At 56.4% G+C, this 13,967-nt stretch overlaps 1 protein-coding gene across 14 annotated transcripts in view; it reads right to left on the bottom strand.

The window, feature by feature from the left end:
* Positions 1-595: 595 nt before the first annotated feature.
* JADE2 (jade family PHD finger 2) overlaps positions 596-13,967 on the bottom strand; it is a 51,770-nt gene continuing 38,398 nt past the window's right edge. For 13 of the 14 annotated variants that reach the window (XM_025861003.2, XM_025861008.2, XM_025861000.2 and 10 more), the window contains 3 exons: positions 9,321-9,438; positions 6,602-6,730; positions 596-5,293 (listed from right to left, as the gene is read on the bottom strand). In XM_025861003.2, coding sequence (XP_025716788.1) covers positions 4,485-5,293; positions 6,602-6,730; positions 9,321-9,438 — 1,056 coding nt within the window. In that variant the 3' untranslated portion in view covers positions 596-4,484. The remainder of the gene's footprint in view (positions 5,294-6,601; positions 6,731-9,320; positions 9,439-13,967) is intronic. The other variant, XM_073878509.1, reaches the window with a different exon arrangement.

The raw sequence follows: 13,967 nt of genomic DNA, 5'->3' as shown, positions 1-13,967 counted from the left end.
AGGAAACCCATCCTGAATGCCTCCCATCCCCAAACCAGCCTAGGCCTCCATAACTCCCTGTCCCCTCATCATCTGAGTCCCTGCTGGACAGTGAGCTGCGGGGCAGGGATGGTGGCTACACTTACCTAACAGCTTCCAGAGCCCAGCACTGAGCAGGCGCTCAGGCAATCGGGAATGAAAAAGAAACCTGGGCCAGCACCTTCCCTGATGGAGGGACAGATGCCCAAGGTTGTCCACAAACCTTCCCACTGTCCCAGGAGGGTGGCTCACGGCGGGGTGGGCTGAGCGCAGCACTCCTGCTGGTGATGCGGAACCCCTCCTCTCATCACAGCTGTGGCTCTGGGCACCTCCCTCATCCGCTCTGAATCCCGGTGGATGCGGACAGCAAGGAGCAAACAAAATACTGCCCCCGAGCACAGCCCCCGATGCCTTCTGGGCACTGACGAGGAGCATCGCTAGAGGACTCCTCTGCAGGAAGCACGGGGTCCCGCGGGACACGCAGAGAGCCCTCGCTGGTTCTCCAGGCCTCCTGCTGGCTGTGGGGTGTGGACCCTCTCCCCCCGCCCAGTGCAACAGAGCCTCACACCACAGCCGGCACGGAAAACATTGCTTTATTCACTGCGTTTGCCAACACACGAGGAGTGCAAAGGGCTCCTTGAGACACAGGCCCTGGTGGGGGCCGGGGTCCGGAAACCCCCATGAGTGAGCAGGACAGGATGGGAGGTGGGAGCTACGCGGCAGCGGCAACACAGAATCATGCAGGGCGCGCGGGCTCCGGCCGCAGCAAGGCGGCCGTACATTCTATTGCTCGTTAAGGGGAGCGAACGTGGACAATGTACAAAAAGGAGAAATAGGTCTTTGCGTTAATGAAAAATACATTTTTTTCTCTACAAAGGAATCTTTTCTAATACAAGAAAATAAATATTGCAACATAAGCCAAAAATAATTTAAAATTGCTCTTTTCAATATATTTTCAGTATTTCTCTTGTATATTAACAAATGGCACATCACTTTCTTTGAAACAAGGACAGAAGGTGTCGCCTCCTGTGACATTCATATCATCCCCCCACCCCAAGTCGTTTGTGGAGCACAGAGTGTTGGTGCGTCTGAGGGACAAGGTGGCAGGAAGTGCCTTAAAGAACGGACTCCAGCCCTGGCTCCTTGGCCAATGTGGCCAGCTGGGCCAGGGGCGTGGGGAGTGGCCTCCCCCAGGGCCTTGCTACAGGCATCCAGACCATTCTGCAGAGCTCCGGGAACGGGCAGAGGCTGGCCACATCTGGCAGTGAGCAAGGACATGCCCAGTCCAGCTGCCGCCAAGGTCTGTTAGTAGTGGGCAGTTGATTCCCTAGAAATTGCCCCAGCCAGGCCCACAATGTGCCCATACACAACACACAGGCATGCATGCGCAAGGACACAGGGGATGCACCCTGGCCCAGGCGCACACACCTACAGTCCGACACCCACGTCTGGAACCTCGGTGGCTTCTCGAAGGAAATCGAGACCCTGACATTACAAACGCTCACACACTGTCACAAAGTCAGAGAGCTCATTTAATAAAATAAAGCCTTCTACCTTTCTTCTCCTTACTCACGTTAAAATACATTTATGATCCATAAAAATACTTTCCATGCACCGTATCCTTTTCTTGCTGTGATGAGGGGGAGGGAGGAGCTGTGCAGCCAGGACTGGGAGAATGGGGAATGACAGAATGAGTAACAGAGCAGCTTCTCCCTCCCAGAAGAGGGCCAGTGAGTGGGGGCAAGATGTGGTCAAGCAGGAGCTCTGCCTCAGCCTCGGGCCTGCAAAAGGCCTCCTGCCTTCTTCCCTGTTTCCAACCTCAACGCCAGGGGTGGCAAAGCTGTCTACACGGCGGGCAGTAGACCAGAGAGGGAAGGGGCTGTGGCTAATGGAGGAAATGACAGTGGTGGGGACCAGCATCCCTGACCTCTGTGTAGCCTTGCGGGGCGTCCCAGAGGTGGACAGCTGCCCGGCAAGAACAGCCCTAGGGCTGGCCTGGGAGTGAAGGCCCCCCCCCACATCCCTCACCAGCTGGCTGAACAGATCCCTGGGCCCTATGCAGGACGCAGCCCCAGGGAGAGTCCACTCCAAAGCCAAGAGCCAACCAGAAAAGAATCCAGAGGCCAACTTGGGCAGAGGCTCCCTGAAGAGAGCTGGCAGCCCAGCCTGGCCGACCCGGACCAGACCCTGGCCAGCCAGGCTGCATTCTCTCCTGCCCCCGGGGAGCCCAGACTCTGCCTCGGGACGCACGAAGGGGTGAGGGGGCAACGGCTGAGTCTATTGGGCCTGAGCCATTCCCGGCACCCCACCCCCACCCCCAGCAGAGTCGGTTGCTCTTTTAAGCTCGTCCCCTGGCTTCCTGCGAGGTCAGACTGGGCAATCCAGCACAGACAAGATTGTGACCCAAAGCACGGGGAAGGAAGGAGGACTGTTCAAAGGCAGTAAACAGAGAACGGGGGTTGGGCCGCTGGTGCGGACGCTGTGCTGGCCGTGACTCCCAAGGAGGCAGGCGGACTGAACTCTTCACGGTGCCTTGTGCCATCCCAATGCCCGGAATCCTGGAAGCCCACCCTGAGTCCACTCCACCCAGACCGATTTGCCCAATCTTCTGAACGGAGTCCTGTCTTTGCTTCCTGTTTTGCTAAAATTCACACGAAACTGAGTGTCGATGACAATGCCACTGTCGTACCTTGAAAGTTCTGCAGTCGGGGGGTGGGTGGTCACGTTGCTCCCCATCCCGCTGATCTGCGTTGTGTATTTAGGTTGGGGGGAACCACATGGTAAAGACTTTTGCCATGCTGGTTTTGCGGTCGGTATTCTACCCCCCCCACCCCCGGTTGAGTCTCAGAGTTTGGGAAAGCTCACAGTGGGCCCAGCCCAGGATCTGAAATCCAGCGCTGGTTCCCGCTTCCCGATTCTAACAGTTCAGCAGCAGACCACCCTCTTCCAAGAGCTTGGGCTCGCCTCCTTGGGTGTGTGCAATGAACATGTCTCTACGCTTTGTTGCTAAAGAACTCCATTAAAAAAAAAAAAAAAGTCCAAGTGACAAGTTGTCAGGTCCAGGCTGTGCTGTATTATGGTCAAAATATTCTTTGGCATCCATAGAATGATTCGACTGATTCATTGGACTTTTGCAAGGTTCTTGTTGGAGAAGTTCTGGCTTCACCAGTGGCGGAAGTGACCCAGGAGTAATTCATGAAAGAAAAAAAACCATGTTTTCACTGAATTCCTTTTGTGTTTGTTCCCTGAGCTATCACCCTGGGGCCACTCCACTGAAACTCTTCAGAGCAACTACGTGGGACCGAGAGGGTGGGACGGAAAAGGCGGCAGGTGGGTCGGTGGTGGGGAGGGAGGGCATAGCCAGGAGAGGGGGTAACGGCTCACGGGGACAGAGGAACCAGGAACATCCAGCAAGACTTGAAACCTGCCCCAGGCCCCGGGATCCCACTGCTTGTTGGAAGGAGGAGTTTCCAAAAGGAAACCGAGGAAGAAGCTCGTCTCTTAGCAGGACTGGAAAACTTGGAAAGGCAAACGGTCTGGTCTGGTCAGGTCAGCTGTCTGGGAGTGACCAGACTTCGGTCGAGACTGGCCCCGAAGGAAGGAAGGAAGTTGGAGCCCCAGAGCAATTCTCTAAGTGGGTGAGTCTGAGCCCCACGCCCCTGTCTGGGCACTGGCCCTCCCTTGCAGCTCCCACCGGCACTGGCGGCTGGCTGTTTGGGAGTCCCCTGAGTAAATGGCACAGCTCAGGAAGGATTCTAGGAACCCTTTCTCAGAGCCGCCGGGCTGGGCACTGGCAGGGGCGGAGCAGCAAGGGAGTGGGGGGTCACGGGGTGGGCGGGCCTCAGATGATGTGGGTTGATCAGGAACAGCTGTGGTTCCTCTGGAACCAGCGGGCCCTCTGCGCCCCCTCAGTGCTTTCTTGTATAAGCTCGTTGTGCTTGTGACAGTGAGTAGACTCTGGCTGGGTATCACTTATCATACTTCCTTGGGGATCAGTGGAGTGCAGCAGGACCCCCCAAATGGACCCCAGTGGGATTTGGGGGCAAGGCGGGGCAGGCCCCGGGCTGGCCCATCTGCCATGAAATAATGCCCATACGACGGTCTGTGTCACCCAGTGGCAGCGGGCTGGAGTCCTGAGCTCTTCTTCACCTTGCCTACATCTAGCCAGGAGTTCAGCGACGCTGCGCGGGCCAGGGCAGGGCACTGCCCAGGCAGGGATGGTGCACAGGACCTGCGACGGTCCCTGCGGCCAGAGCCGTGGAAGGAATCCTACTGTCCTAGGCCAGCACAGAGAAAAGACAACAGTGTGGAATTCAAAACTCTCTCTATATTAAAAATAAAACCACAACAGAGTGGCAGTCTCAAGGGTCTGAGACACTCAGCAGAGATTGAAAATGGCAGTTGTGACTGGGCTGAGGCCTCACGGGGAGGACCAGGGCAGGGCCTGGGACGGGGTAGGGGGTGACTTAGGAGGCCAGCACCCCCATGCGGACCACCTCCTCAGCCCCTGCTTCCCGGGGAGCCCGCTGCACCCCACTGTCCTCAGCTTCCACATCTGAGTCGCTCATCTCCCCATCAGAGAAGTAACCATCGGTCTCAGTGTCAAAGTGTAGGCTGACCTTGGGCCTCTCGGCCACAGCAGAGGGCGGTCCTGTCCCAGCATCAGGCCTGGCACCTGGCGATCTCCGGGTTCCCTTGTTTTCACGGGGCAGCCGGAGCCGGCCCAAGGGCTTGGGGCTCGCTGTAGGGCCAGGCACTTGGACATTCGAGTCGGCAGCCATTGGGGCTGCCTCGTCCGGGACCTCGGGGGCCAGAGGAGGGGGGCTCTCGGGGGCTGCCGGGATGGGACAGTCCCCAGCTGCAGGGCTAGACGGCAGGTGGGAAGGCGTTCGCCGCGTTGGTTTCCGGGCCACTGGCCCCTGCCCCCCCTTGCCGCTGCCTGCATCCTGGCCCCAGGGCTTCTTGGGGGATCTGTCTGGAGTCGTCCGTGAGCCAGGCCCATCCTGTGGTGGCTTCTTCTTGGCAGGCAGGCGGGTGCGGCCCCGGGCCTTCCTGGCAGGGTCCCCGGGTCGCAGCGAGGGGTCCCGCATGAAGCTCAGCAGCGTCTCCTCGTCTTGCAACAGCTCCTCTGACAGCAGCCCCGGAGCGGGGTCTTCGCGGTGCCCGTTGTTCAGTGACCACTCGCTCATGGCCATGTTCTCTGCTGTGATCTGCACTGACTGAGCCAGCCAGCTGTTGAAGAAGGTGCCATCGATGGGGAAGGAGGTGGACAGGCCTGGCCGAGGGGAGAGAGGACGCAATTGAGATGCTCGCAGGTGTGGGTCTCACCCTTTCTCAGGAAGCCCTCTCAGACCCTCCCCAGCAGGCCACGGTGCACCTGCCTCCCTCCCTCCCTCCCTCTGTGCCAGACCCCACGGAGCCATCTTGATTTGCTGATCCCTCCCGCCAACACCACCGAAGAGGGGGGTCCACACCGTATTCCCCTTTTCCCCAGATCCACCTACTCCCAGAACTAGTTTCATGATTTGTGGTGCAGAATGCAAAGTGAAAATGTGGGCTCCCTGTTCAAAAATTATTAAGATGTCTCAAGGCAACAAAGTAGAACACTAAACCAAGCAAGAGCCCTTTGAGATGGCACAAGTACACACCCGTGAGGCCAGCTCTGCCCATCACCCCCTTCCCGGCGATGCAAGGGATGGAGGAATGAAAGGCCTCCTCACGCCATCAGGGGGCACTGGGTTTTTATAAGCGCTACTTCCAAAGCAGAGAAGCTGGATCAGTGGGTCAGGTGTGAACAGGGTAGTGAAGGACTTCTAGGTAGAAATTCCCTCTTGGGGGCCTGGGCCAGCAGGTGATCCTGGGCTTTTCTTTTGATCCCCAAGTGGTCCCCTTCTTGAGACTGATGGAAATACAAGATAACCTGAGGCTTCCTTGCTGGAGGTGAGGTCTGGAGCATGCCACAGTCATCCCTGAGAAGTGTTCTAGGGGAAGCATGTGACACCTTGGGAGACAGAGCCCAAAGCCAGGGGACCCCCAAGGGCTGTTCTGCTTAATGCAGCAGCAGTAACGATTCTGTGAGTGACAATGGGCTGGGCCAGTCCTGTGGCCACTCCTTTGGGTCTCTGGGGGTGGCTCCAGGAAGGCTCCCTGGTGCTGAAGGGAGGGCTCGCTGGAGAAATTCCAGCAGGGCGGGACCAGGACGGAGAATTCCGGCAGACCCTTATCTCCCAGCAGAGGGCTTCCTTCTGGAAGGGCCTAGATGGCCTACAGGTCCCTTGAGGGCCTCCAGAAAAATCTGGCATCCAGGACTCTGGCTAGGGGAATGTGCGTGCAGGCTCCTGAGCCCCTGGCCCAGTCTCCAGGTCTAGACAAGGGGAATTTCTTGGGATGCAGAGAGCACTCTGAGACCCTACCTTGTTTCCTTTATGGCTAAAAGGTGTGAGCACCTGGGCATGGAAGGGCTTCCTACTCTGTGCAATGGAGGTACTGGTATAGACCCTGCTGGCCTTAGGTTGGGGGCGGCAAATGGAGCGATGGTGTGATCCTGGCCATGTCTGCCAGGCCAGTGTGGCCACTCACTCACCCAGCTGCCCCAGGACTGAGTCGGTCCCCGCCTTCACTTTCTCCTTCTTCTCGGGGCTGCCCTTCGGGCCCTCGCGGCCTTTCCTTGTTGAGTCGCTCTTCTTGCCCTTTGCTCTCCTCCCAGACCCCTCTGTGCCAGGCAAAGAGAGAGCAGGAGGGAGGTGGTTACGCCGAGCGGCTCAGCCAAAACCAAGATCACTGCCGACCAGCCTAAGAGTCCTCGCTCACCTGCACCTCACCTTCCAGGTCACCTTGCCCTGCTGACGGGCCCCAGGCTCAGAGCCACGGGCGGCTGGGTAAGTGGGGCTCCTGTGAGTCAGGGACAGCTGGTGGGGAAGGGGGGGGTCACTGTCTACTGCTGCCCTTGAGTGGCTTGGGGAGGGCAGAGGGCCACGAAGAGGGTGAAGGACACCCTGTAGGACCCGGAATGCAGGCTGAGCTACATGCCTACAGATATGGAGGGAATCCTGGTGGGTGGGGAGGGTGGCGGAGGTGAGTGGCCAGCACAGGGCCTTCCATGCCAGGCTGAGGAGCCAGGCAGGAGGAGGTGGAGAACACCCTGAGGAGTCGAGAGACATGGGTTCCAGTCAGGCCCTTGAGCAAGTCTCCTGCCTGGTCTCCTGATCTGTTCTTGGGGTCACGCCGTAGACGGCAGACTTGGGGTGCACACCGGGCTCTCATACCCTTTTGGTCCCTGACCATACAGGTCTAGGGAGCCCCCGAGAACGCTGGAGCAGGGGAGGACATCTGCAGGGAGAGGCCCAGCTGCCAGAAATCTCCTAGCTTTTCAGCCAGAGGCTGGCGTGCTTCCCAGACAAAGCTTTACGAGAAGGCTGAGGGATATGCAGTCGCCCCGGCTCTGCCGCTAATCCCCGGCGCAACCTCAGGCCGGGCCTCAGGAGCCTCATCTCTGACGTGGGACCTGTGCCCACATGCTTCGGAGGGACACTTCGAAGTTTCCCCTGCTGCCCTCAGGAAAGTCTGAGCTCTTTGAGGCCATAAAACCTTGCATGTCCGACCCCATCAACCCCCAAACCTCGCTTGAGACAACCTCCTTTCGCCCCACTGGCTGCTAGGCCAGCCTCCTTCCAGTTTCTCTAAAAAGACAGGCTCTGGCTTCTAGGATTCCCAACTGTCCTGCCCCCCACCTGGTTTAGCTCACAGCATAAATGTCACTGCCATGGGAAGCCTTCTCCAGCCCTCTGGCCACACAGACCTCGACAATCTGCTGGTGGCCATGTCCTGTCCCAGGGGCCGAATGTCACAACCCCGAGGGCTCAGCACAGGCAAACCAGTCCCCCCTCCAAATGGCCTGCTCTGAACAAAGGGCTGCCTGTTGCTGCCAGTTAGGTCGAAGAGCTGCAAAAGTCCCCATGCTCCACACGGGGATCGGGCCCTGGCTCTTGACCAGGTTTCTGGAATCCTGTACCTGAGACTACTACACGCCCTGCCACTTTCTGTCGCCCTGATGGTGGGGCTCTCCTGCAGCCGGACGTGCGGCCACAGTGAGGTCCCAGGGAGCCCGATGTGTTTCTAGAATCACCACTGCTGCAAAGCCATCTCTGATACTCTGTCCCTGCACTGGTGCTGACCACAGCCCCTTGGGCACCCTCTCCTTCACCGTTCCAGATGGTGAGCTCCACAAGGACAGGAACTCTATCCATTCAGTCCATGGCAGTGTGCCCCGTGGTGCCCGGCACAGAGCCTGGCATGCTGTCTACACTGTTAATGCTTGCTGCAAAAACCAACAAATAAGAGGGAGCCTGGAACGCTCGGGTGGCCAGGAAGCTGCCAGTCATGGGGAGGCACGGTAAGCTCTGACCTCTGCGTGGACACGACCCGGCCTGAACCAACACCTGTATTGGGTAGGGCTGGTTTCTTAGGACAGAGTAGGTCGTGATCCCAGCCGCTCAGTCCTTCGTTCTGGGGGTGGCCCAGCAGCTCCAGTTCCTCTCCACTCCAGCCCCAGCCCGACCTGGAGGCTGAACTGGCCGTGGCAGCTCCTGGCTCAAAATCTCTCTCCATCCAGCTACACGTCACCCAACACAAGAGCGCCATTTTTTGAGTGAAGCAGTGCCCTCCTTAACATGCACCCACTCTGGGAAGGGCCTGGTGTTGGGCAGTATCCACACAAGCAACAGACAAGAGCCATGTTGAAGCTTCTTTGCCCTTGATATCCAGATCTGTTAAGTGCATGTGACAGCAAGAGTTTAAGAAAACAGAGAAAAAAGCTGCTGGTACAGCATCTAAATTCTCAGTTGAGGTCAGAGGGAAAGAACACACAGGTCCTCTTCCCTCTCTGGGGCAGCTGCCTGGTTCAGGATCCACATGGAGGCACACGGGTTCTGGGAAGCTCACCAGCTTCCGGCCCTTCCCGCCCCAACACCAGCCTAGAGCCACTGTTCCCATACCACCCACTCCTGAACCACGATGGCCCTGCAACTACGTAGGTGTTCCCAGTGGACCAGAAAGCTCCCTCAGGACAGGCCCGATGCCCACATTCCTATCCCTGGCTCCTTGTCAGCCAACACACAACTAGGGCCCCGGGAATCCCATCTTGGTCTACTAGTGGGTTACGAAGGGTCCGTGTACCGGCCAGTGGCCCCTGGCTCCGTGCACATGCCCTCACCAGGCCCTAAACACACCCCCTCCTTGGGCCCCGGCCCCCTGACAGCATGCACACTGAGCGGGGGCTGGTGATGCACAGGGAAGGTGCCTACCTCGACACAGGTCCTGTTCAATCAGTTTCATCTGCAGGTGGAATATCTGCTCCTGCAGTTTGCAGATGGCGTGCTTCGTTCTCTCGCGCCTTGTCACCATGTAGCACAGATTTCTAACCTGAGGAGACGAAGGAGAGGTATTCCACTTTATTCATGGGCGGTCACCCCCTGACCTCCCAGCTCCGGGGGGCCACCACTGCCTAACCTGCCAGGGACATCTGGGAATCAATTCCCAAGCCCCACCCAAGTGAGTCCTCAGCCCAGAGCCACAGTTCTCCGGTCCAAAACACAGGCCAAGCACAGCCTTGATCCTGCAGCCCCCACTGAACCAGAGTGGGCAGGGAGAGCGTCTGGTGAGCTCAGGCTGGTGACTCCACCCGCCTCCTCTTGGCCTTCACTTCCGGGCCCAGTCTGCCATGCTGCCCCTCCAGGCCCTAACAGTGTGGCTGCCCTCCCCTACATACACAGTGCCCCAAGGTCACTGGGACCTGGCAAGGTCACCAAGTCCATCCCTCTGCCTCCTGTCCAAGGTCTCTTTTTCAAAGACATTCCTCAGCCATAAGCACCATGGCAAACCCAACTCCTGTCCTGAGACACAAATGGCCATGGGACACAGAACAGGGAGGCCTCCAGCAGAACAGCTTCTGACCCAGCCGGGTCCTGCTAGGGCCGAGCCCTGTCCACTTGCTGCACTAGGACCCGAGCCAAGCCCACATCTACTCTGGCCAAGGCCCCTAGTCCACACGGCTATGTCCCTATAGGAGACAGAAGTCCGCAGGGGGAAGGGCAGGGGCCTCCCTGACTCCTTTCGGTCAGCTAGGAAGAGTGTCTAGTGCCTGGGAGACAGCTTGCTTTGCTCATGGGGACACAGACCCACTCTGTCGCTCTTCCAGAAGCACCTGAAACCCGGGCCACATTCTCCCCTGTCCCCCTCGCACCTTTCCCCAGCCATCCCTTCACCGCTGCTCTCAGGATGGAGCACACTTCTGGGGCCAAGACCAGGCCTCCCTCCTCAAGACATTTCCTTGTTCTGGCATCGTCTTCAGCTCAGGCTGGAGCCTCAAAGCAGGGACAGCTGGCCAGAAGCTGTGAGCTGGAAATCTGGGTCCCACCAGGCTAGTCCCTCTGTCTGCAGCTGGGTTCTGCCTTCAAAGCCGAGTTCAGGCTTCATGTCCTTAAGCTGCCTAGGGGAGACCAGTGGGTTCCAAAGCCCCTGCCTATTGTCGTGACCTCCCTTTTTCCTGGCCTGGGGGGTAGCTGTGATCACACCTCTCTGCAGACACGGGCAGCCTCCCCTTCCTTCCTGAGCCTAGTAGTGAAAGGGATCCCAGAATGCCAGGCTCTGCAGGAACTCTAAGCACACTCCACACTCCCGTGTGCACCAGCCTAGACCATGGACACAGGCCATCCGAGGCCCACACCTCCCTAAGGGGCAGCTGCCTGGCCCAGCCTAGGAGCCCTTGCTTCCTCTCAAATCCTGGACTTCCTCAGGACCTCCTCGCAACCACACATCCCTGAACACCAGCTGCGGCTCTGGGAACTCATGTGGTGTTGGGCCCTGGGTTCAGCGGCATGCGGTGCCATCGGGGAGATCCCTTTCTTCTGAGGGCTTCTTGCGTAACAGGGCAGAGGGATGCAGAGCGAGTACTTACAGGACCAGGCAGCCCTGACCCACACTTGGGGTGGCGAGAAGGCTTCCTGCACAAAGGGGCAGCCCGGCCGAGTGGGAGAGGCAGAGCGAGGCCTTGTGGCTTGTGTGCCAGGCTTGGCCTGACCGAGCCAGGCCGAGGCGATCTGGGGAGGGATTTTGCTGGGGGCGGGGCGGGAGGGGGTGTAAGTGCTGAGACCCTGGAGTCACCCTTCAGGACCGAGCTCCTCCTCACTCGCCTCCAGAGCCAGTCCCTCAGCATGCCCCATCAGTCCCTGCTGAACGTACATCGTTCCTACCAGCTCCCTCCACTTGTAGTCACATCGGCTCCACCGGACAGGCAGGCATCCTGACCCCTCTGCTATCTCAGACAGTCTTCTTGAAATGTAAATCCCCCTGCCCTTAACACCTCTGCTGCCTTCCCTACTGGGATGAACAGTGCCCCCCGCCAAATTGCACGTCCACATGGAACCTCAGCTATAATCAGTTAAGATGAGGTCATACCAGATATGAATGAGCCCAAATCCAATGACTGGTATCCCTATAAAAGGCCACGTGAAGACCTATAGGAAGAGTGCCACATGACAACAGAGGCAGAGATGGCATCAGGGGTCTACAAGTCAAGAAATGTTAAGCGTTGCTGCGAATCAGAAGCCAGAAGAGAGGCCTGGAACACACACTCCCTCAGAGCCTTCAGACAGAATCAACCTTGCCAACACCTTGATCCTGGATTTGTAGCCTCTAGCACTGTAAGAAAACACTTTTCTGTTGTTTAAGACTTGGAGTTTATAATGCTTTGTTACAGAAGGTCTAGGAAACGAACACAGCTTCCTTCCTATGACACTTAAAAAAAAAAAAAAAGATCAGAGCCAAGTCCAAAGCCTTGCCCAATCTGACCTCCCACTGGCACCTCACAGCCCGTGTCTCATAGCCCTCCAGGCTCCGGCTACTCTGCCCTCCAGTCCTGTCCTGTGTCCACCCTATGTCTGCCTTGGGGCCTTGGTATATATTTAAGGCTCTTCCCAAGGCTGGACCTTGTCCTTTAGGTCTTGGCTCAAGTGTCACCTCCCAAAGGCCTTCCCTGTCCACTGCATCTAAGCAGCCCGACATTATTCTCCCTGCACCCTAGTCCGCTTCCCTCCTGGCAGTCACGTGGCCTCGTGTACACGGGGATGGCTGGGATGAAGAGGGGTAGACAGATTCATGGATACTCTGGAGGCCTCAAAACAAACCAGTCAACACGGTCCAACCTGAAAAACAGATCAGTCGAGGTCTGGCTTTTAAAAAAATTTCCCAAACATGTCATTCTCAGACTTAACTCTTAACACTAACCTCGAAAGATGACCTGAGGCTCAGAGTTGCAAATGTCCCTCTCGAAGAAACCAATACTTAATCACTTCCTATTAAAATACAGACTTTTTTTGGTCTTTTATCTGAAACTTTACAAAAAGGCAAACCCAAATGAATTACTGGCATCAAGATCCCTTGGGTAGCTGGTTAAAACCACAGATTCCCAGGGCACCTGGGTGGCTCAGTTGCTTAAGCATCTACCTTCAGCTCAGGTCATGATCCCGGGGTCCTGCAATTGAGCCCCATGTCAGGCTCCCTGCTCAGCTGGGAGCCTGCTTCTCCCTCTCTCTCTCTCTCTCTCTCTCTGCCTGCCGCTCTCCCTGCTTGTGCTCGCTCTCTCTCTGTCAAGTGGATAAATAAAATCTTTAAAAACAAACAAAACCCCACAGACTCCCAGCGGCGAGCCGTGGGTCCCAAGGGTCTCAGCTTGATCTCAGCTCAGGTGTTGGTCTCAGGGTCGTGAGTTCAAGCCCCGCGTCGGGCTCCGTGCTGGGTGTGGCGCCTACTTTAAAACAAACCAACAAAAGACCTACACAGATTCCCAGGCTTGGGAGAATAGCAAAGTCTCTGGGGGTTGGGTCCTCAAATATACATTTAATCTGAGAATTACTGCTCTCGGCCAGGGGTCTCCAAAGTGAGTTGCATAGGCTACTCAGTTAGTTCATCGCAGTATAGGAAAAAGATGTTACAATATCTACCGGTGCGTGTATGTAGTTTTATCTTAAGATTTTATTTTTAAGTGACCTCCACCCCCAACGTGGGGCTCGAACTCACAACCCCGAGATCAAGAGTCACATGCTCTACCGACTGAGCCAGCCAGGCGCCCCTCTACTGGTTTATTTTTTGATGCTGTTAGAAATTCTGATTATGTCTGTTTCATAATATGCAGTGATAGATATGAATGCGAGATGAAAAATACAATATACTACAGGTAAATGCTCAATTTTTCTCCTGATAAGGTACACTACACAATGGGTGATATCGGAGGCTCTTGCTATGGAAGACAGGAATGCTTCTTCCTTTGAGAATCCCAACAATGCCAACATACTGTGGTTGGTACACTGGTCAGGATGTCACCCCATGCTCCTCCCCCCTCCCCCTGGAATCATCAACTAATTCTCTAATTTCTCTCAAGACTGTTGGTTCAAAAAAAAAAAGACTGTTGGTTCCACAGTGACGTGTTTCTAAATGTTGTAGCATTCCTCTTCCGTGACGGCTTTTGGGGACCGAATATTGATAACACCGTAGAAACTCATCCAGCCTATCAGGTTTCTTACGCTGTCGTTATTGTTTTTTTCTGATTATAAACATAAAAAGTTCTCTTAAAAAAAATCGGAGGGCGGGGCACCTGGGTGGCTCAGCTGGTTAAGCATCTGCCTTCAGCTCAGGTCATGATCCCAGGGTCCTGGGATCGAGCCCCATGTGAGGCTCCCTGCTCAGCGGGGAGTCTGTTCTCCCTCTGCCCTTGCCCCCACTACCTGTTCTCTCTCTTAAATAAATAAATAAATAAAATCTTTAAAAAAAAAAATTGGGAGTGGAAAAAAATGAATCAAGTAGCAAAGTCCCCCCCAAACTGGGGATTGGTCACAAAAGCAGACTTTCTGTTTTGATGACGTTGTTCTGGTATCAGTAAGTTTTACAGCGTGAAT

This window comes from Callorhinus ursinus, unplaced genomic scaffold (genome assembly GCF_003265705.2).
Source record: "Callorhinus ursinus isolate GAN/ISIS: 27379988/994484 unplaced genomic scaffold, GSC_fseal_2.0 scaffold30, whole genome shotgun sequence".
NCBI lineage: Eukaryota > Metazoa > Chordata > Mammalia > Carnivora > Otariidae > Callorhinus > Callorhinus ursinus.
The sequence above is the reverse complement of the archived record's forward strand: the minus strand, read 5'-3'. Positions and strand labels throughout refer to the sequence as shown.